The following is a 23,375-nucleotide window of genomic DNA, read 5'->3' as shown; positions in this document are numbered from 1 at the left end:
ATGCTCTGTGCCAGGAGTTGAGATCATATGTTTTGATAAAAAAAGGGATATACCACTCCCTTATTTTCTATCAACAACAGTGATGGTGCAAGGTGGCCTCTACTATGCAAGAGAGTGCAGGGACAATGAGACCTACTGCAGCTTATCCACCCAGAGTACTGAAGGGTCCGGTTGTTGTGATCTGCTGAGAGGTATGGAGCCATGTTTTATCAAATCTTTTCTGAGACAGGATGTACATCAAGTTTGCTTTGTGTCTCGACTTTTAATAGGAAGTGCTAGTTTTTTTGCTTCAGAGGTAGTTTGTCTTCAGGGTCCTCACGGGTTTCTGACTCCTGAGCTGGGAAACATGTACATCTTCCATTAAACTGTCTCTTATACNCAAGGTTATTCTAATGGAAGAAGAGGGAAGGGTAGCCATAATCCCATTAACTCCAGCAGGATTAAGTAATTATTATGGCTGTCAGCATGCAGTCCCAGAATTTGCCCCTAATATGGGATGCCCTTATACAATATACCATCATTATCAGGATATCAGCTCCCGACACCTCTTTTTGGTACTTGTCTGTCAAAATGTTTTTATTCCAGTAAACTGAATCTTGGCTAGAAATAGTAGATGGATTAATGTCTTAAAGTACCATCTTTCTTAAGTCTCATCTAAAATTTTTTTAATGCTGTATATAACTTAAATTAAGGAATGAATCTTCTTGCCTGCGTATCCCAGTCTTGCTATTTTTTATATTAGCAGGCCATTTCATTTATGTATATATATATAATATATATAAGTTACAGTGGAGATTTCAGAATGACTTCAGCTTCAAATCCTCTGGCTAAGAAAAACATCTGAGTTTGCTATTTTAATGCAGAAATTGTCCCACAGTATAAAATAATTGGATTTGGATTAGTTTTAAGATTACAAAGATCCTACCAGGATCAGAGTGCTGCAAAATATTTGCATTCCTAAGACATGTGGAGTGCCTAGGTGGAGCTTTGACCGAGTATTGAACCACTTCTGAAGTCTCTCTAACTGCTGCCTTTGAGAAGACTGTCATTCAGTTCTTAACTCTGTTAGGAATTTAGGTGGCTGACTTGCCCACCATGGGGCCACAGGCACTGGTAAGTGCTCAAAGGTTCATTACTTGCCTGCAAGTATTGGTTCTCCAGGTCTGTTTTGCTTGTACACAGCTTTACGACTCACTTCATTCAGCAGGGCAGTAAGTTCTGAGGACTTAGTGAGACATGTGAAAGGAAAGGGAAGAGCACACCTTTATGATGGTATGTGAACACGCAGAAGGCATGGTGCTAAACTGCACCTGAAAGTTACATGCACGAAGCCAATGTACAGATAGAAGCATCAGAGCAGGTAAGCAGCCTTAGCCGTGTTAATGCAATCTTATGATCAGAAAAGTATAATAATTTTGTGCGTTATGTATTTATGCATTAAATATATATTTGCATATAGTAATGATGACTTCTGGCAGGGTTTCTCAAGAAAAATATTTTTAAAATAAGGGGTATAATTTAAAAATATATTGCGTATTTTGTAATAAATACAGTAACTGAAGGATTTTAATATCAGAAGTTATCTATTTATTCTGCTGTTTAACTTGGTTTGAAGTTATATCCTTTCAAATATGACAAAAGGGCATTCAAGAGACCTGGCTACAGTGGAGGCTACCAGCACACCTCAGAGTTGCTCATTCCATGTCACATGGCATGGGAATAACATAACCTGCAGCCCAACCCTCCCAGCTATGCTACAACTTCATTTGGCCCTGCTCAGTAGTTTTTTTGTTATTCCTTTTGCGTCATTTGGCTAATAAAGGCCTCCTAAAACTACTTAAAAATTGCACTATTTTACATTGCAGTGTAATTAGATAAGATTAAATTAAAACAGCTTTGTGAGATTATAAATAGAGATAAGGTACTCATCTTTAATGCTTATATATTGGCTCAGGATGCAACACTACTTCATGCTGTAGATTATGATAAAATTGGTATAAGATAAAATGGTGTTAGAGATAAATTTATAGGAATATCATATTGGTGGGAAAAAATCCTTTAGAGTGCTATAAATATGTTTACACAGGGGGTTACCCACTTAGCATTATTGATTTTCAAATCAATATAGCAAGTATAGTACACATGGTTGTGTGCAGTCAAGGGTTTAGCATGGTTAGATCTGTTTATACTGGTTTAGCCATCAGCAGGGCAGCAGATTGATGTTTCCTTCCTGACATAGCTGGAACTGATGAAGATACAGTGTCTTATTGCTTGTCACCATCCAGCAGCAGGTTACTGCACCCACACCTGCTGTGTAGGTGCTCCATGGCTCATCTCCTTGGACACTTCACTGGAGGTTGTTCACCAGTTTCCCTGGCATGGAGGGGCCCATTTGGGATCAGGCTGGCAGAACTGTGGGACAAATGTTTGCAAACAATCAGTGATAAAGGGCTAGGGAGGAGTAACAACTCTGGACGGAGCAACTGTTTGCAAACTTTATTTGTGCTTATTGTCTAAATGTACAGCCATAAAACCAAACAGATAAAAATAGCTCTAAGTCAATGTAAGAGAAACCACACACAAAAATTGAACTTGTTTGGTTAATAGTGCGTGAAATAAGTCCATATAGCTTCTGTATGCAGGAAAGAGCTCCTGAAGGGGATTTTACATGATTTGCCTCCTAAAAGCTCTGCAGTGGTTAGGGCACAGCACTTAAATTTGCTTTTGATATATGATCAGTTTGAGCTGGGAAATCAAATTCCCCATATTCTGGGGCTTTCTTCCATATTTTGTCTTTATTTCCAATATTGTTTCTCATATAGATGTGCAGACCTTCTCTATTACCTCCTTTCTCTGTGAACACGTATTACGTGCCCTGGTGCCTGACCAATATGAGCTACAGTCACTGCATATTGCTTCCTCATCAGTAATTTACCAAGTTTTTTCCTCTATTTTCAGTTTATCCAGAATTGGTATGACCACCAGATTGCTTTCAGACCTTAAATTCCTCTTAAACATATTTTTGACACTAGATGGATTTTCCTACCATTTCAGGGAGCTGACATACTTTCAATGCAATTTGAATTGTTGACAGTCATAAATAAATTCATCAGTAATGCCACTGAGTTCAGCATGTCTTTGTCTTCCTTCCACCAAAGTCATATCAGGGTGAATTTGTGTTCAGCTTTTTTTTTTTTTCCCTTTTTCCCCCCTCACTTTTTATGTGTTTTTGAAGGGATAAGGATGACATGCGGTATCAATACTCAAGTGATATCAAGGAAAAGAAATTACACACAAAATAAAGCACGCAATTTTATCAGACTTCAGAACAGGTATCATGTTACCTTCACTACGCCAAAACCAGTTCTTTTGGTATCTGAATTTTGATAAGATACAATCTAGGATATTGGAAACGTGAAAAAAGAATGCACTTAATAAAAGCAGAATATACAGTCATACATACATTGCATATGATTCTCATTTGTGGATGTTTATGTAGAAGATCTTTCATATGCAGGAAGTCCTAAAGGCAGTTAAAATATTGCATTCAGTAGGGTTGTATAGAATGGACCTATTAATATTTTTTCTTTTTTTTTTATTTTAATTTACAAATAATCCTCCCTAGGTTCTGACAAGGAACTACAATTGTATTTGTTTGGGAAATGATGCCTAACTGCTGAAGCAGAGACAGTTAAAAAAGACACGTCCTAGCTCCTGAAATGTGATCCCAGTCTCTACTAATTTCTGTATGAATCTAAATAAATCAAAACCACTGTAGTTTTTCTGCTCTGATACCACTAAATGACTTTGGAGATTTCCCTTGAATGTTGTAAATGGTATGGAAACACCCCAGACCAATATTTTGGTTATTGCCCTGACCTTCCATCCTTAAACTTTATTTATAAACCACTGGGATCTGTATCTATTACATTGTCAAAGGGTATTTCTCTGTGATTGTAAGCCTCAGGAAACAGGACTTAGGTGATATACTGTTTGCCTACCCATCTTGTCAGACTCAATCTAATAACTTTTCAATCCATCATTTCAGTTACATTTGGCTCAGAAATAGAAAACTTCAGGCTATGAAATTCCTCCAAGTTTTAAGAAACATAACAGCTCAGTGAAGGAAGACTACTTCCCTGAAATTATTACTGTGAGTGAAGGGCTGCTGCCTGAGCTCAAAGGTTGTTTATTATGTTGAGTTTGCTGGCAGCCAGCACATGCCCAGCTGAAAAGCAGCCACATCCCCTTGGTTCTCATCCAGCTGGTAGCTGGGAGGCAGGAGGAGGGAGCTGTGGACACTGGGGGAAGGGAAGATTAATGATGGGCAGGGAACCTGAGGTGTGGACACCAGGACAGAATGAAGAATGGGACACGGATCCAAAGAAGTTAGGGCTTCATTTCAGACACTTCTTAAGAGAACAACTTGATCTCCACCTGGGAATGATTAGAATCAAAAGCAACTCATCAAAATTAAGCAGACTGAAGTGAGCTTGGCATTTAGAATAGATTCTTAGCATAATCAGCACAATGGTCACCATTTTAACAAATTATCTTAGTTTGTCTTTTTTTCCTTAAGCATCCAGTTCACCACACAGTGGTCAGGAATTCACCACTGAGAACAAATTGGTAATCTGATGCCAGTCTACTGCTATTGTCTCTGTTACCACTGATAGCACAATTATTTCTATTTCAAGCATGCTTGCTTCTGTAACAAGCATGCTAAAGTTACAGCTCCTGGCTTTTGTCTTATGCCAAAGAATCCATTGCAAGTGATGGACTCGATAGGTTATATGAAAAAAGTTTTGTTTGCACTGGCAACTATCATTTTGTAATAATGAAGTAAAAATAATAATAAAGTAATAATTAATACCCATAGTGCCCACAGTTACCAATTAGATTTGAGGCAGTCCGATTAATGATGTCTAAATATGACTGTTCCTACTTCATAGACACAAGAACTGAAACACATATGATGTATTTCTTCCAATGCTAAAAATGTAGTTTGGAACAGATTTTGGGGTAAACATGTCTCTATTAACTTACTCCTAAAGATCCATTTAAAGAGCATATTAAATTCACTTCCTAAAATTTAGGTCTCCTTATTCTGAGATGACAAGCAAACAAACAAACAACCAACCCAACCTTTCTGTGTTTTTTGTTTCCAGACAGTCCTGAAAAGCTCATGCACGCATAAAATTCAAATTTATACAGTTCCTCAGAAATCACAGGATAGGTGGAGGAGCGTGTTTTACCAAAAGTTTACCCAAGGGTATGAAAACTTCATTCAGAGAAAGATTTTGGTTTGGCTGTCATGATATCAGACTGTAGCTGTGCAGAATCAAGCAGAACTGTTTGAGATTAAGGAAGATGAGAAATGAAAGCTCAAGTTCATGTGACATCTCATCATTGGCATTATAGGCTGTTGTTAAGGATTCTGCTGGAGAGTAGAGTGGGTACAAGGTGGCAGGGGAATTTTGGGTTCAGTGACCTCAGTTTGTTTGCTGTTTCTGAGAGCTGGACACGCAGAAGGTGCAGAACTTCCATACTTGCACTGCCTGCTATCTGGCATATGGTATAGCTCTTACAGGAGCCACATATGAGCTTCATGTCATTTAAGAGCTATAGGTTACCTATGCCTGCATTAGAGGTTGGAAGAAGCAGCATATTTTGTTCAGCTGGTTCACACAACAGGAGCTGTTATCAGTTTGTTAATCCTTTTGAGATCCATACTGACTTCTTGCTGACACCAGCAGATGGGAAAACCAAAATAAACCGTGACTTCTTCTACCCAGTCCCTAACCACAGGGACTTGGTAGTTTCCACATGCAGCATAGAAGAAGGGAGCCACGGCAAAGCAATTAGTCTAGTAAGATGCATCCCACTTCCTTCTCATTCAGCTTTCCTATGGACGGTGGTTGATGCTGGCCAGCCACTAAACACCCACCAAGTTGCTCACTTACTCACCCTGAGGTGAGGTGGGAGAGAAAACCAAAAGGGCAAAAGCAAGAAGGTGGCATGGGTCAAGATAAAGACAGTTTCATAAGTCAATAAAAGAAAAAAGGAGGAAGAAAAATAAGTAAGCAGTGGAATGGCACTCACTCACTCACCACCTCCCACCACAGACTGAAGCCCAGCCAGTCTTCAAGGAATGGCAACTTTGCAAAAACTCCGCCCGCCCCCCAGTTTCATAACTGGGAATGATGTTACATAGCGTGCAAGATCTCTTTGGTCAGCTCGTGTCAGCCTACGTGCTGCGGGGGCAGAGTGAGAAACAGAAAAGGCCTTGATGCTGTGTGAGCACTGCTTAGCAATAGCTAAACATGAGTGTGTTATCAACATTGCTTTGGTCACAAAACTAAAACACATCACAATACAGGCTGCTGTGAGGAAAATTAACCCCATTCCAACCAGACACAACATACCATCAGAGGCTACCGGGAATCAAGGACGCTTTATCCTTCAAAGAAACATTAACGTGGCAATTGAACACACTTCATCTTAAGTGCATTGATTTAACAATTTTGATTGCCCCTATAGACACTCAGTGTCTATGTGTAAAATTGGAGTGAGGGTAAGACAGAAGTTAGCGATATGAAGTTAATCAGCAGCAAGGGCATTCATATTCTGTAGTAAGAGCAGCTAGTGATTGTCTGTGGAAGCATCATTCCCGTATTTCCCTTGCATCTACTCTTGTTTCTGCATCTTCTGTGAAGCTAAAGTCTCAGTCACCTTCTCCTTGATACTTTACCCATCCAGAAGCACTGTAGGGATTTGACAATAAAATTTTTGACGTCTGTTGGCAAGGCTTTAAAAAGTATTTTTTCTTTAAAACTCAGTGCCCAAGTCTTTTCTATATATGGAAATATCAATAGGAATTTGACTCAGGATAATCTCTTTTCTTCCGAGTTGTACTGGCAATATTGTAGCGCGAAGTACAAAAAGATTTTGGTGAGTTGTTTTTTTAGGCTGACTGAAATTTGGCTGAGAGCAAATTTTTTACTGTTTGATGGACATAGCTAGTAAAGCTAAGTGATAGTTTTAGTAGTACTTTAATCCAAAAGTTTTCCAAAGGATGGGGAAGTATTCTGCCTTGCATTGGAGGTAGAAAACCTGGTGCCCTAAAAAACAGAACCATGCAGGACAATGGAACTCCTGGCTCCTGATCTCATTAGACCATCTAGCTTTCTTTTAAAATTCAGAGTTGCTCAACTTCTTCAGCATAGTGAGCCAGCAGCCAATGCTGTCATTTCCTATTTGACGGTAAATACAGTTCTGGAATCTAGATAATTTAGGATTTTGCCACTGAGACACAGATGGAGTTAGAAAATAATAAAATTAGGGTGGAAATAAGAAAACCAGAACTTCAGTAACATATTGAGCCTCTTAGCATAGGAGTTCTTAGGTTTTTCTAAATCTAATTCCACAACAGTTTTACAAAATCATTCACAGGCAGGAGAGATTCAGTTCTTTGATCACTTATTTCTTTTGTTAGCACAGCTCCTCAGATTCTAACAAACTATGTTCTAGTGAATTCCTGAGCTGGAAGTTTCCTCTGGACTATTGTATACAATAGCTGCAAATGACATAGTATTAATTAAATATGCCTTTTTTCTCAGATTTATTTTGTACTGTTTATCACCCCCCAATCATTTATCTTCCCAGCTAAGAAATGTATTTGGCCTGTCCTCATAGGATCATAGTAATGGCTGTAGTAGATGAGACCACAGGCCCATGTAGCATATGATAAAAAAATATCCAAAAAGGGGAGGGAGGTAGCAATAATCCCTTCTGTATGCCTCCCCATCTTCCAGTAATCTGAGTCCTGCAGGCTTGCTAAGACATTGGTCATCCAATCCTGAACATTACTGTAGTCCTTCTATATGGGCTTTGAGATGGGGTAACTAGAACGGAAAGCAACACAGGTAGTGCACCACAGTTATATATAGAGTAATATAAATGTGCTTTACATTATGTTTTGTTATCTTTTTCTTAAAAAAGTTTACCTTTCTTGTGCTATTAATAACTTCTGAGCACTGAACCTTTGTTCAGAGAACTACTCACAGTGACTTTAAGGCTCTTCCTGGCTGATACTAGCTTTTAGAGTTCATCATCATGTCTGTATGTTTTAACCCCCATGTGCATTACGCTGCATTTTAGAACACTGCTTTTCAACTACTCACACAGTGTTGTGGAAGCTTCTTGTAGTATTTTTCAATCAGCTTTAGATCTGAATTATTAGATATGTTCCTCAAATGTTGTCACGTCGTCATTCATGCCTTTTCCCGGTTCACTTATGAACTGTGAACAGTTCTGTGTTAGGTATGAATCCTTGTGGAATAATCCTTCTGTCATGAGAACTCGTGGTTTATTTTCATCTTTTGTATTTTTTCTTTTAACTGGTCAGTCCATGAACTGAGGGTCCTTCTTATATCACACAGAATAGAAGAGACATGGGAAAATAAGGACAGAAAGAAAAACAAGAAATCTAATTTCTCATTATATTAATGCTACCTTATCTACAAAATTTCTGACAGAGGTTGATCTAATATTTTCTTAAAAATATCTCATGATTTTAATTTTAATCTAACGATTGCATAGTATCTTCAGACAATTAATTACATAATTGTCTTTATCACTCAAAGGTTTTCCTATATATACATCTCACTTGGTACAACTGATGTTTGTTATTTCTTGTCCTATGTCTCCTACCCAAAGAAGATTCATTACCATCCTTTTGAACATTTAATGTTGAAAACACTTGTAACCACAATCTGTTTGGCTAGGAGCAACACTAAAGAATAATAGCTCTGTATGTATAAATTACGTATGTTCTATAGACCTGTCATAGAATGCTGTTCTGTAGCTGTAGCTTGTATTTAGGATTCAGCCAGTACAGTGGTATAAAACATATTATATCCAAGGAAAAAATTGAAAACATAAGAGTAAAACTTGATGCAGTTCAGGTTATCTGTTTAGCAGAGTTCTACTTCTGTGGGACTGAATCTAACTGCAGAAAGCTATCAGACAGAGCAGTTTTGCTGTATTCTCTTTTATATCCTTCAAAGATAATTAAAGCAACTTCTTTCCTTTTTTTATGACATGCTACTGTCCTTTCCAGTGGATTCTACAGTAAAATTTAGTATTTTTTAACCTCTGAAAACTTTAACGACAGGCAAGGAGATACCACAGATGGAATATGGTGGTGTTAGAATGAGGATGCTGACAATGCAGGAATATTGAAATCATGTATACCAACAAAGACAAGGCAACTCAGTTACACTGACTGTGCAGCTCCAAAAGATGAAATTTTAGACTGCTATATTCAGAATAAGAGTTTATGCTTTCTCCATAATTATGGGCAACTTCAACATTTTTGGAATTCAAGGCTTTCTCTAAATCTCTGCTTTGGAGGTATTGGCTTGCCGTCTAAACCAGCTGTCATGCTGATTCTCAAATGTGAACACAAAGGCATTAGTTAATCGTATCCTCTGGTTTGTTTTTTTTTTTTTTTCTGTCAAACTGAAGCCAATCCACAATATTGCATGCTGCTCCTCAAATGAAATAAGCTCGTGCATCTTGCATTACAATTCACAGGGAGTAAGTGGATATCCTAAGAAAGATATACATGTGATTACACTAGTTGACCAGCAATAAGGTTGAGGTATAGTGGCATAATGATGAACTATGGCACACTGAGCAACACAGAATTATTTCACTTTTACTTTGCTGTCTCCCACTGTTTTTTAATTGCTGAATGCTGAGTTACCTTGTTTTTGTCAGGTAACTGTTCACTCTTGCCAGTCTGTAAAGAGAAGATAGAGAATAGCTTTTGTGAGGGTTTTCTTTTTCTCAGGAAAAAAATACAGTGTAAAGTAGTACAGACTTTTCTGTGACCAGGTTCTTGGATTACACTCAAGAAAAACAGCACAAGGTTTCTGGTTTAGTACTATTTGGATTATGGCATGATAAAAATGAATTAAAAAAATCCCCAACAAAACAGAGTCAGTGAAATAATTATACCATGAGTGCAGCATTCAGCATTCCCTCTATTCTGAGCATGCTCCTTAGATTTACTGTAAAATCTTGAGAGAACCCCGCAGTTATGTACTGTGTTTTTAAACCTATATAATAAGGTTAATACTTTTACTACAGGAGTTTAGAAGTTAATTGACATAAAAGATTTCAAAATTCAGAGTTTTACTGGGAATGATAACATATGAACTTACAGCCAGCTGAAGACTTTCTAATCTATTTCTATTAGAAATCCTCTGGCATATTGTCCCACTTTCACTGGGCTCTTCTCACTCTCACACTAATATGTTTAAAAATCCCAAGTATACTTCTATATTTTTTGGAATAGAACTGTTTTTCTCTGCTTCTGTAGAGATGGAAGTATAGATCATGTGAGACCTCTATTCATTCTAAATTTTCTCTGCTTGTATCCTTCAGACTCCTGACATGCATCCTTTCACTCTTAAATGAAGCAACGTTGGTTTTAAATGTGGCTGACATAAGTGAACACTGAGTGTGTATGTTTATTCATATTCCACTCAAGATCTACTGGAAAAATGCTGCCTTGATCCCTAAGAATCAAAAAATTCTCACTAGATTAAAAAGTAAAAGCTTACAAAGAGAGTGAGTTAAGAAAAGGTGCAACTACTTCCAGATGTGGCCTAGAAGAGTTAAAAAAACCCAACACCTATTTTTTGGTCTCACTAATACATGAAGAGAGAACTGTAAGAGATTGCCCATGAAGCAAGTTGAAAAGAAAATAGGAATGTATTTTAAGTGCAAGGCAATCTACAAAGAAGAAAAATGGTCTGTATGTATCACTTTCTTGACATTGAAGTATTACAGATCAAATTCTTTCCTTTTACATTAGAAGTTCATGTCTTATTTCTCTTGGAGATCTCTTTAGAGAACTGGTGAGAATATTCAATTCCTCAACTTTCAATCTTGTTTAAAACACCTTTCACCTCCAACAATCCGGGCACTATTTAACCACAGTGACTTGAGATTTGGAGGAAATGGTGATTCTAATGAGTGACAACCAGGCATCTTCAGTTAGGCTGGCAGGCTGAAAAAAATCCTGCTTGCACTCTGCAAGCCTGTAATTTTCTGTTTTCTTTGCTGATGCTACTTAGACTTTCTGTATCAGCACAATTAAACAAATGAGAGGGTATTGCATATTAAAAATGCTACAGTCATTTATCTTCTGACCAGAAGTAATAAAATTAATTAAACACCTTTTTTTAGAAAGGGAATGCTATTAAATACATATTAGCAGTATCACAACATTCTACTAACTTAGAAGAGCAATGGATATGTCACAGTACTGTTCTGTTTCTTTCTCTCAGATGATTTACTGTCATTGCTCCATAAATGGCTGCTTGCTGCTGCTGCTTCTCCTTCGGAGCAGCAGCAAGGGCCAAAACATTTACTGGCAAAGCACAGTCACTTTATGGAAGAAGGGATAAAATGGTTGCTTGCAACACTAGGGTACAGTATAGGGTATACGGGAAATTAAGCTGCCTTGGCTTACAAATGCCAGCCTAGCTGGGCTTCTAAAACGGGGGATGCTGTTAGCCCTCTCTCACTAGTGCTATGGACTTACAAGGAATTATAATAAAGACAGTCTTGTCAGTACGTGGTGGAATTGAAAGAGTAAAAACAAAAGCCTTAGTGGTGAAAATGGGCAATAATGGCTATTGTTTTGGTCAAAGAGGGCAATGCAAACAACTTGAAGAGTTTATTATTACCAACAGCAAGGCAGTCCTTATACCTGTTGATGTCAAAACTGGCTGAATATATCTGGGTAGACTAACCTATAAGCTTGCTTTTTTCAGTCTTTAAGGTTGACACTGAAAGATCAGTGCTGTTCTTCCTCCTGTTTAGGAAATTGCCGGTTCATGATCGGGCCTTGTTCAGAAATATCCACATCTGCAACTGCTGAGAAAAGCACTTGCTGTTCTCTGCAAAATACTATTTTGGTAAAGGAGTGATGAAATTTTCTGAGAATTTGGGTTGCTAGTTACCTGGCACTAGGGAAATTCTGAATCATCTATTGCCTTCTGGAAGAAATAATCACCTCAAAATGGTTACACTCTTGCCTTTCCCTGAGAAGCAAACTTCTAGTTACGACCTCATGACTTAGCTATGCACCAGTAATCATATATAGCATGATCGTGCAGTTGACATCTCCCTGGGCTTTGTCAGCAATGACAGCTTCTCATCAGCTCAGCTTCTCCACCCCTCCCATCTGGCATGTAGAAAAACTTTCTATTGAGGTAACTAACGCTGGCTGGGCAGGTGATGAACCAAGACCGTTCCTGTACATGGACAGCTTCCATTTGTACTTTCCCCTCCTCTAATTTAATTCTGCATCATTCACTTGCTGCTGACTGTTGTACTCTAATGTTGAATTCACACGGTGGGGAGTGTCACTTGCTTCTAGGCCAGGATGTAACCTTCAGGTTGTGTAAGGTCACCTCAGGGGTGACCTTATCACTCTCAACAACTATCTGGAAGGAGGTTGTACCTAGCAGAGGGTCGACTACTTCTCCCAGGTAACTAGAGATAGGAGAAGACCGCACAGTCTTAAGCTGTGCCAGGGTAGGTTTATGTTGGACATTAGGAAGAATTCGTTCCCAGAAAGCGTGATTAGACATTGGAATAGGCTGCCCAAGGAGATAGTGGAGTCACCATCCCTGGACTTGTTTAAGGAATGACTGTATGTGGCACTTAGTGCCATCATCTAGTTCACGTCGTGATGTTCAGTCACAGGTTGGACTTGATAGTATCAGAGGTCTTTTCCAACCTAATCGATCCTGTGGGGTTTTTGTGATTCTTCGTATTTGTTTAGCTCTGCGTGGCACTTCCATAATGCAAATATGCCTGCACAGAGTGATGCTTTTCACAGAAATACCCCTGAAAGGCCGAGACATAATGTTAAGAGGCTTGAATGTTTCTGCGATCTCAAAATACTTCGCATGAAATCTGAACCTCACAGCAACGCCGTGTTTTGTCTAAAAATCTGCTTGGTGCTGAAGGGGCATAGCCTTGCTGTGGCATCGGATCATAAAGACACAGCAACACGCCTGGGCTGTATCTGAGCGCAAACGCTGTATCCTCCCCTATATTCCTATGAACGGTCGGTTTATTTAACAGCACCCGGCTCTACTGCGCCCCTGAGAATTCCGTTTCCAACATGGACTCGCCGCTCCACAGCCCCCGGGGCCGGGATCGGCCCCGCCCCACCCGCGGCACGGCGGGGCGGTCCGACCAATCAGAGGGCAACAGCCTGCAGGGGGACGGGGCCAAGCCGTGAGTGGCAGCTGGCGAGATAAACAAGTTGCCGCACTATTCAGCGCCCCACAGCATGGGGCCCGTGTCCTCCGTCCTTTCCGCCCTACATCCCTCCGTCCCTTCCTGCCAGCCAGAGGCGCCGCGTACGGCCGCGCTCACCGCTCCCGCCTCTGACCGCAATGTGAAGAGTCAGCAAGTTCCCGGCGGCCGCTGAAACGCTCCGCTGTCTCCGGGGAGGGCAGTGCGCCGACGCCGCTCGCCCGATGCCTCCCGGGGCATGCCGGGAGTTGTAGTTCTGGCGCCGCGGCGTTCCCGCCCGCGGCGGCGGGGCAGGCGCCCGCAGCCGCACTACGACTCCCGGCAGACTTCGCGCCGCGCCGCGAGGAGCCCAGTTGAAGCGGGTGGCGGCGGCGGAGCGCGCCCCCTCCCCCCCCCCGCCGAAAAGCCCCAAACCAAAACAAAAACAAACCGCCCCCTGTCCCCCCCCCGCCCGCCGCCCCCACCGAACCTCGGACATGGCGGCGCCGGGAGGGGGCTTCGCCAGCCGCGGGTGCTGATCGGGCCGCCGCGTCCCCCTGCCCGCCCGTCCCTCCCCGCCCATGGGCGAGACATGGACTACGAGTTCAAGTCGAAGCTGGCGGCCGAGCGCGAGCGGGTGGAGGACCTGTTCGAGTACGAGGGATGCAAGGTGGGCAGAGGCACCTACGGGCACGTCTACAAGGCCCGCCGCAAGGACGGGTAAGGGCCGCGCCGAGTACCCTCTTCCTTCCTCCCTTCTCCCCCCCCGCGCCGGCGCCCTCCCCTCCTCTCCCTCCCTCTCCGGAAAGTTTGTGGCAGCGCGGGGGCTGGAGCGCGGAGCCCGCCCGGCCGTCCTCCGCCCGCGCCGGGAGCGGGCCCTGGTGCTCCGGCCCCGGGGGTCGGTGCCCGGCTGCTCAGAATCACAGAGTCAGGTTGGAAAAGACGTCTGAGATCATCAAGTCTAACCTATGAGCGAACACCACCTTGTCAACTAGACCACGATACTGAGTGTCATGTCCAGTCTTTCCTTAAACATCTCCGGGGACCGTGACTCCACCACCTCCCAGGGCAGTCCGTTCCAATGTCTAATCACGCTTCCTGTGAAGAAATTATTCTGAATGTCCAACCTAAACCTCGTCCCGCTCTGTCCCCGCTCCCACTCCATCCCTGGTGGTGCGGTGAGAGCAGGCTGTGCCCTGGGGTCGCCTTTGGATTTTCACGCCGTGTTTCAGGTCGCTGCCTTTCATCTTTTATGTGACCGCGTTCGTGCTTTGACGTTCTGCTTCGAGAACTCGCAGGGGCTTGGGAAGCGAGCAAGTTTGATGCAAGGAGCACCTGGCTACCGACTGCCACTCCCCGGATGCTCCCGCCCGAGCGGCCCGGGAAGCTCCCGGGGCGTGTGTTGGTCCCTGGTCTGGTCCCAGCCCCCGCTACCCCGCTGAAGCCAAAGTCGGACAGGCTTGGCTTGATGGCGTGTCTGGGACGCTCCTTGCCGGCAGAACTGGCAGCTTCTGCCCAGTAACCTACACACAGGTGTGTAGGAGGTGTGTCTCCATCAGTTTCCCATGAGAGAGCACGATACACTTGTCCCCAAACACCTTGCTGGTGGAGAGATCCAAAGAGATCATTTAGCCATTAAGTCCACATATGTTGGCTAAGCAAGGGTTCCTTCCCTTCCCTGGGGAAGAGAGAGCTGGCACCATGGGGTAGATATTGCATGGATGCACTTCCACGTACTGTGGTTGAGAAAGCGATGGGGAGCTCAGATTGCAATTTGGGATTGCTTGGCTGGTGTGCAGTTGTTGAAGGGAAGCAGTCCTGGGGTTTGACCAAGGCTCTTGCCCAGATGTGGGTTCCAAATACAACCCTTTGCTTTCAGAAGAGCCATTAAGCCCTTTTTCACTGTGCAGTGTGACTAGTGCACAAACACAGCAGAAGTGTTTGCAGAAGTGTTCTGAACATACTGTAAAGTTCAATAAAATGTACTTGCAAATTAGATGTGATCCCTTTCTATCAGAAAGCTAAAGGCTGAAGCCTTCCATTATAGCCAACTGAAACTTTGAAAAAGAAGAGACTAAATGTGGAAAAATGACAACTTTTAAATAAAATTTTGGAATTGGTTAATGGAACGCTGCTGCTTTAGATTAGTAGAGAAGTTCAGGGATTTTTCTGTAGGCATAAATTGCATTCATGTGCAATGACAATTTAAACTCTGAGTTAAAAGGCTGTAGTATCAAAGTGATTAATAACTGAAAGGTAGCACACTAATTCCAGTGGAGGATTAAATACCAGGAAATGAGCTCTGATTCTTGCTCTGCAACCTTAGGAATAACCTTAGCTAACTTGAAAAGGAAATATTAAAGCTTTTCCAGGTATTACAGCTGCCACTGAACTCTTCCAATATTTTTGGGTTAAGTGGTCATGGTTTTCTCTATTTTTTTAAAGTTTTAATTAATTTATTATCTCTATATATTAGGTATATGAAAGGAAGCGATAATAAAACCACCAAAAATGCTAGTGAACTGTTTTTTGCTGTTCTTTGATTTTGTAATCCTAGAATTACTCCTTGTAAGAACAGCATAAAAAAGACAGAGCTGTGGGTTTACTGTTTTATGAAAAAAAAAAAAAATAAAGAACGTTGATGTCTGTTTCTAACTTACTGGTTTGATTTCCATCATGTGCAATGGAAAACCATCGCAGGAATTACTTGGGTGCTACAAGGCACCATAGAGGACATATCTTCAAAATGCCTACAGTAGTAATAGCATTACAAATGCAAATGGATAGTGGTAAAGCAGAAGTAAACATGATAAAAAGATAGCTTATGTGTTAGAGCTGGGAGTAATCAAAGGGAGACCTTGAGCCGTTAAGAAAGGTAACTTGTAAACGGAAGTGCAAAGTTTCAGTGCTGTTCAGTAGATTGATGTGGCACACGTTCAGCTGTACTCATTAAACACTCATTAAAGTAAAAACTGAAGCTTTACTTCATGGAGCTTGGAAACTGGCTTATTCTTTTTGTTTGTTAGTTTGTTTTGTTTTAATTTTTATGGCATTAGTGAGTTCACTCTTAGTTGCTTTTGCGTAACTTTAGGACCTTGGATGAAAGTAGGATGTGAACAAGTTAGAAAAAAAATTAGAAAACAACCAGAATCATGAAGATAAGATGATTTCCTTATGTAAATACCTAGCTAAAGTATATTTGTGAGTTGGGGGATATTTAGCATTAGTTCGTAACTTTAAGGGGTCTTTAATGACAGAGAGAAACTTCTTCCACTGTTGGCAACAGAAACCTAGCAGTGGTGTATGCTTATTGTGTGCTGATCACTGAGGCATTTTGAGCCTCGTGTAAAGGAATTCTTCTATGGCTGGTCATAGAGGCTGTTTCAGTATTTCCAATTTGCAAGGCAGTCCTGTATAAAAGGCAGATATTCTGGCTACTTGATTCATATAGTCAATTTACAGTCTCGGGGGCCTGAGGGCAATAAAAACCTTGTAGCTCTGCAGAAATTCCACTGAGAGCCTGTCACTTCACATTTCAAAAACTTGGCCTATAAAGTTTATGAAATAGTAAAATGTGTTTATATGGAGCTTGGCAAGCTGTTTGATAAAATACTTGTAAAAAAAGCGGTTGCATTGCTTAGATTTCCATTAATGGTTTGGGCATAAAGCAGTTTTTTGACAAAGTAACAGCTTAGTTTGGCTTTTTCAGCCTGGAGTAGAATATCATTTGGACACATTTCTAGTGAGCTGACTGATTTCTATGAAAGTTCTTTTTTTTTTTTTTCAAATAGACAGTCAGATTGGAACAATGTTGGTGTGACATTTCCATGCACTGCAGGAACAAGTTTTTAAAGACATTGAGGACCTGCAGCTTCTATTTACTTCAGTAGTGTTTGTGTGGTCTGATGAGGTCTAGAGGTACTACCTGTGTTATACATTTAGCTAAATTAGGCACCCGGGTTTATGAAACTTTCATTAATATCTTTGTAGTCTGGAAGGGGTAGAAAATAGGTATTTATATAAGCTGTCTAATGGTTTATTTCAGTGTACACTAGAACTGGACCAGTGGCTTTGAGGGTGCAGATTGTGATATAACACTCATGATTGCAGTTCTGTTGTCAATGTCAAGTTCTTAGCTGTTTTTTTGGACATATCCATGTCTGCCTGGTAAAACAAAGAATGCAGTTTTTCCAGTTATGGTTAGGAAAATGTGGTTTTGTTTCATGCCTTACCTCTCCTTGTTATGTTCCTTGCCACTTCTTTGATCACAGTTTAAGCTACAGTATTGTTCGTAGTTATTTTCACTTCCTGTATCTCCTTTGCATACAAGGGGCAATTTTGAAGATGAAGCAAGGTTTGGAAATTCTGTAGTTTGTTGTATATGGCTAAATTATTTCATTTTACTCTTTCAGAATGATCAGTCTTTAGGTCCAGGCTACTGCAAAGTATTTCTGTTCCTACACCAGGATGTCAGTTCACCTGCAGGAGGATATATACATGAGTCAGCAAGCTTAAAAGATACCACTGTTGGTTTGTCAGGAGTGCAAGGAATAGTGGGATGCATGAGTCAAGTAGAAAATAGGCCACTCTGTTCCTCGTTCTATAGCAGTGAGAGGAGATGCAACACTTGCAAAAGCTGAAATCATCATGTGAATAAAACTGTTCTAGTTATTGCTGCTTCTGCTTACCTTTAAACAAAGAGTTTAAAGGAGCCAGCTTTCTCTCAATCTGTGGTTATTCTATTTTTCTTTGACTCGCTTCCTCGGTTTGGGCAACAGAGGTTATTAAAAGTATTACTTGTATAGCTACTTGGAAAGAAAAAATATTTGTAATTTTATTTTAATCTCTACGTTTCAAAACACTTTTCAAAAAGCAAGTATGTGCTTTTTAATCTTGTTATGGGGGGAATGACAGAAATATGGAGTGATCAGCTTTCAGAATGATGGCAGCAGAAGGGGCAGGATTTGTACCCTGGGCAGTTCCCAGGCTCACCACCTGCTCAGTAGCTGGTGCTGCCCTGGCAGACCCTTTTGCCATGTTACTCTTTGGCAAGTATGAAAGGTTTGACACTACCCTGTACTGTACAATGTATCAGCTGAACAAAGTGTATAAATTTAAATGCTACTGTAGTAATATACTTTTTTAAAAAAAAAAAGAAAAAGCCATTGTTTGTAACTTGGCAGGTTACTTTATTATTTGACAGTTGCAGGTACATTAACAATACAATTGGTATAAAACAGGCTTCACTTTGGCTACCTAATATGGAATCTCCTTTTGGAAATTGGGTAACAGTGACTCAAGTCCAAAAATGTGGCATACAGGCATAGGAAGGGGAAGACAAATGAAATATTCTTTCCCTCCTCTCTGCCCTATTTTTCAGTACTGGAAGTTTGTAACTGAGGAGGAGAGTCTGTTTTCCTCCTTGGAGTCATGCTGGTGTGCAGTGTCATTGATGTAAAGTTCTTAACTTACAACTTCCAAGTCCACATAAAAGTCGAGTACCCCATTTTTGACAGTGTTCAAGGTCAAGTTGGATGGGACTTTGAGCCCTGGTCTAGTGAAAGGTGTCTCTGCACATGGCAGGGCAGTGGGAACTAGATATTTTAAATTCCTTCCTACCCAAACTCTTCATTGAAGGCGGGGCATCGGAAGAGAAAGAAGGATGAATTACATAGCCAAGACAAGTATATAATCTAACATAGAAATGCTGCTTGTGGTTCTGGCTGTGTAACCTTTTGTGGTTTAGTTTTTTTAGTTGATGAATCTTATTCGTTTGAAGCAGAAGTCAGGAAAATATTGATTAAGAGAGAAAAAATAGCCTGCTGTGAGGCATGGCTCCCTCGGAAGAGCAGAATTTCTTCTGGGGCAACTCGCTGTATTTGTGGTTTCTGCTAATATCATTATGTTGTTCAGATGTTGAATCCAGTCACACTTATGACTCAGATCACTGTGGTGTTAGGAAACTTTAAGTGTAGAAGCAGCAAAAGTAATCCACTCGATCTCTTAAGCCAGTATTCATATAGCAATTAATTTGTTTACTGTTCTCCCCCCATTGTTCTTCTGTAAAACTTAAATTGCTTAAAAGCTTAAATAGCAGACGTGTGTCAGGAGAGGAAACTTGCATTCAAGTTGATTAAATGGTAGAAATGAACAATGTTGGTGGTAAAATCACAGGGGAATGAGGACATGAGTACTACAGTTACGTTTGCTGTTAGGAGGGAGGAAACTCATTGATATGGCAAGGATTATACTCTCTTGAATGTGAAACTGGAATATTATGTAGTGATGCGAGTTCATACTTGTAAGATATTAAGGGTCTGTAATAGTTTATGTATTTATGTCTTATTTCCTCTATTTGACGTTGTCTCAAATGTAAGTAATGTGAGTGTTCAGCTGCAATTGCTGTTTACTAATGTAAACCTGATAGAGGCTAAATCACAGAATTATTGACCAAAGTCAGAACGCAATGTATTTGATCCTGAACAATTACCTCTCTGCAGCAAAATCTCTTATCTGTTATGGTACTGAAAGGCTGTGGTTTGCTTCCCACTTTCTTTTTTCTTTTCCCTGATGAAACTCTTTATCTTGAAGGTATAAAACAGCTGAAGGTTTTTGTGCTGAAGGTGTTTATGCTTCGCTATAATCTCTCAAAAGTAGACCTAAATACTGTATTTGCCTGTATGAAAATACTTATTACCACTGAATGTTCTCTCTATGTGTGAGGAGAAGCAGCAGAACTAAACCAAACCTGTCTAACTAGTTGCCTGTAAGGCATTATAATAGAAAAGTCCCCAAACTGGGAAGAGATAATTAGTAGTTCATAACTATGCCTTACTGAAAGCTGCTGGTGCAACTATACCATGGCCTTGCTTCCTGCCCAAGAGATAGTGCAAGTGGAGATGAGTAGTTTTTAATGCTTCCCACAGACTCTTGCATATGGTCTCTCCCGTGGCTATTTTGTCCTTTCTTCTGTTACTTACCCTGAAATTTAAGTGCAGAAATGAGCTGTACAGCCCATCATTGCCTTTCAGAAAGCAAATTGCATTCAGCTGATGTTTTGTTTGCTACTGTGGCAAGCGAAAAGGTGGTGGTAGGAGCTTGAGGAAGAAAGGGGGTGAATGAGATGTAGCAGAGGTTGTGTTTTAGAGGAGGACATGAAGATTTTTGCCAAGCTTGCAGAGGAAGAGTCATACATAAATTAGCTCATAATAAGCTGTGAAGAAAAACCTCTCGAAGTTTAGTGGTGTTTATTTTCTGAAGAAATGAAGAGGATAAGAAATTTTGTGTTACTGAGAGGGTTAAGAGTTTTCTAGTAGTGCTGCAGGAAAAGGAAGTAAGAGCTTGAGGGGGGGGGAAAAAGAGATTCCTTTTTGCCCCCCCACCTGGCAAAGCACGGTAGAACAGAGGCTAGGTCAGAAACTAAATACTTCTCATGCAAACTACTTGACATAGAAATTTAATATGTTGGTGTATTTCTGGGTCATCCAGTCTAATCTGTTATATTGTAGGTAGAAATATAGAAGTTTCTTTCATAAATTTATTTTCAACATGGGTATTTTCACATCATGCATGATTTAAAAAGAAACCAAAAAATCAGCGAAAGCCCCAAGCCCCAGAAGTTGCCATGATTCATAACACTACCGACGTTTGCACAAGTAACCAGAATTTCTGTAGAACGTCCAAACCAAATTGCAATAGAGATTTATCAGTAACATTAAATTTCCCTACATGTTTTGAAAATACCTACTGAAATGGCTTCTTTGCTTCTCCCAGGCAACTATCACTCAAACAAGAGGGCGTGGTCTTAAACTGTGCTAGGGGAGGTTTAGGTTAGATATTAGGAAGAAATTCTTTACAGAAAGGGTAATTAGGCATTGGAATGGGCTGCCCTGGGAAGTGGTTGATTCTCTGTCCCTGGAGGTTTTTACGATGAGGCTGGATGTGGCACTTAGTGCCGTGGTTTAGTAACCACAGTGGTGTTGGATCAAGGGTTGGACTCAATGATCTCGGAGGTCCCTTCCAACCCGGCTGATTCTATGATTCTATGATTCTGTGACCTTAATCAAGCTCATGATTTGCATAGGTGTCTTCTGACCCAAGTCTTTCTCCTCTGCATTTAATTAGTGAATTCTATGTTGTGAAGTAAGATTCTGTTTGCGTGTACTGGCTGCTGCTTTATGTTCAGTTCAGAAGGAATGGTCTGTATGTGTGATCGGAAGGGAAGGGATTGCTAGCAGAAGTGACTGGCAACTCTTACATTCTACTTCCAAAGATACGTCATTTCTCGAGCTTCTTTGGTGGCATTTGAGAGCTGACATAGGCTGCAATGTTTCTTTTTCTTTTTTTACTGAAATAAAGTGTTAGAACTTAAAAAAGATTTATTTGCTTCAATAACAGCGTGTTTGCCTGAAGGAATGCTGAAACTGGTCCAGGACAACTGCTTTTAGAATAAATTGGCTAACTCAATATGTGACTTTAGGAAATGAAGAACAGTTTCTACTTGTGTAGCAAATACAAGAAGTTTATTGTTTTGACTTGACTTAGGAGTTTCATGTTATCTAAATAATTTAGGTTTATAAAAGACCTCCCAGCTCTGAGGGCTTGGTTTACATGGTTCACTTGACTATAAGTTAGATGACTGACAGATAACAATGCTAGTTGTGATGATATTAGAAATTATTATACCTCTTGTGAAGTTCACTATCTCAACAGATTCAAGAAAAATGTGCAGATATATTTTAAAGAAAGATTAGCTTCTGTTAACAAAATCCTGAGAGTCTTTAAATCAACTGATACTTAACTTCTCTATCTGAATTTTTTTATTAATATTTTCTTAGACTTTTCTGTGGGAGCACAACCTTTCATTTAGAAGTGGGTTTTTTTGAGAGCTTATGAAATATTGGTGTATCTAATAAGACTGAATGGGAAGGAATATTGTAGAGATAGTGTTAACTGACCTTTTCAAAATGGATGTCTGTAAGTGTAGGTTGGTGTGGGTTTTTTTATGTATTTAATTTTACTTTATTCAGAAACAGAACTGACTTTTCTGATTGTGAGAAAGATTGGAGGAGCTGGGATTACTGTAATAGTGGATCTCTGAAGAGCATTATTCATGTTTGCTTCTGTCTTTCCTAGGATTAGCAATCTTAAAAAAATATTTTCTGATGAGGTCACTGTAAAACTGCATGTTTCTGCCTCGGTTGTCATTTGTTTTCTACAAAGTTAATGATCCTGGAATATTCTAGAGTTGTTCATCTGGTAGGTGAAACCACACTGTGGTTAGGCTTTTCAATAGGCAAAGCAATGGCTGTAGCTTCTTGTGTGTGCTGGCAGTGTCAGATAGCTCACTTAAGTATAAGGGTTCTGGGCTAAATAAGAGCACAGATATGAACTGGGGAAAGCCTTGGACAGTATGGCTTTAAATGTGTTCCCATAAACTGAGCCTCTTGTGCGGTATGATTATTTTTTTGTTCACTCTGTGCTGACTTAAGTAGAAGATGCCATTGATTTCTTTTTGCAGCTAAGTGAAAATAAGTGTTATAGACAATTGACTTGGAGGCAGAAGCTAGATCTGCTGGAATGGAAACTACATCCAGAGCTGTATTTTGAAGCAATGTGTCTGGTTTCCTTGTGCATTAGTTGCAGGAAGAATCAATTCTTTTTATGTGGCCAGAAGGTTTTCTGCCTTTCTGTTCCTCCTTTCTTTTGCTGTCTTTATTAGAGCACTTGGAAGCCGTTCACACAGGTAATGCTGGGATTCTGGAAGGGCCGCTCCTGCATGACATTTCTAGCAGCGTGAGATTAACTGTTTGACTCCCAAGTAGCTTGTTTTGAGGAGAGCTTCTTATCTAATGGCTCATGAATTTTGCAAATTTGCAAAGGTGTTTAGAGAAAATTCTCACCTGTGTTAATACTCTATGATTTATCACAGGTTCATGCTAAGATTTAACACTTTGCACATTGGAAAATGCAGCGTTCATTCTTTTGGTTCATTATCACTAGTGCAGTTTAGAGTGGGTGTCACCCATGTCTTCAAATGTGTCTATTCC

General features: G+C 40.5%; 1 protein-coding gene across 3 annotated transcripts in view; it reads left to right on the top strand.

Moving 5' to 3' along the window:
• Positions 1-13,651: 13,651 nt before the first annotated feature.
• CDK19 (cyclin dependent kinase 19) overlaps positions 13,652-23,375 on the top strand; it is a 114,227-nt gene continuing 104,503 nt past the window's right edge. The window contains exon 1 of one of the 3 annotated variants that reach the window (XM_017829946.1): positions 13,652-14,046. In XM_017829946.1, coding sequence (XP_017685435.1) covers positions 13,919-14,046 — 128 coding nt within the window. In that variant the 5' untranslated portion in view covers positions 13,652-13,918. The remainder of the gene's footprint in view (positions 14,047-23,375) is intronic. The other 2 variants (XM_017829957.1, XM_017829949.1) reach the window with 2 other exon arrangements.

The sequence above is a fragment of the Lepidothrix coronata genome, unplaced genomic scaffold (assembly GCF_001604755.1).
Source record: "Lepidothrix coronata isolate B3197 unplaced genomic scaffold, Lepidothrix_coronata-1.0 Scaffold5, whole genome shotgun sequence".
NCBI classification, from domain to species: Eukaryota; Metazoa; Chordata; class Aves; order Passeriformes; family Pipridae; genus Lepidothrix; species Lepidothrix coronata.
The sequence above is the reverse complement of the archived record's forward strand: the minus strand, read 5'-3'. Positions and strand labels throughout refer to the sequence as shown.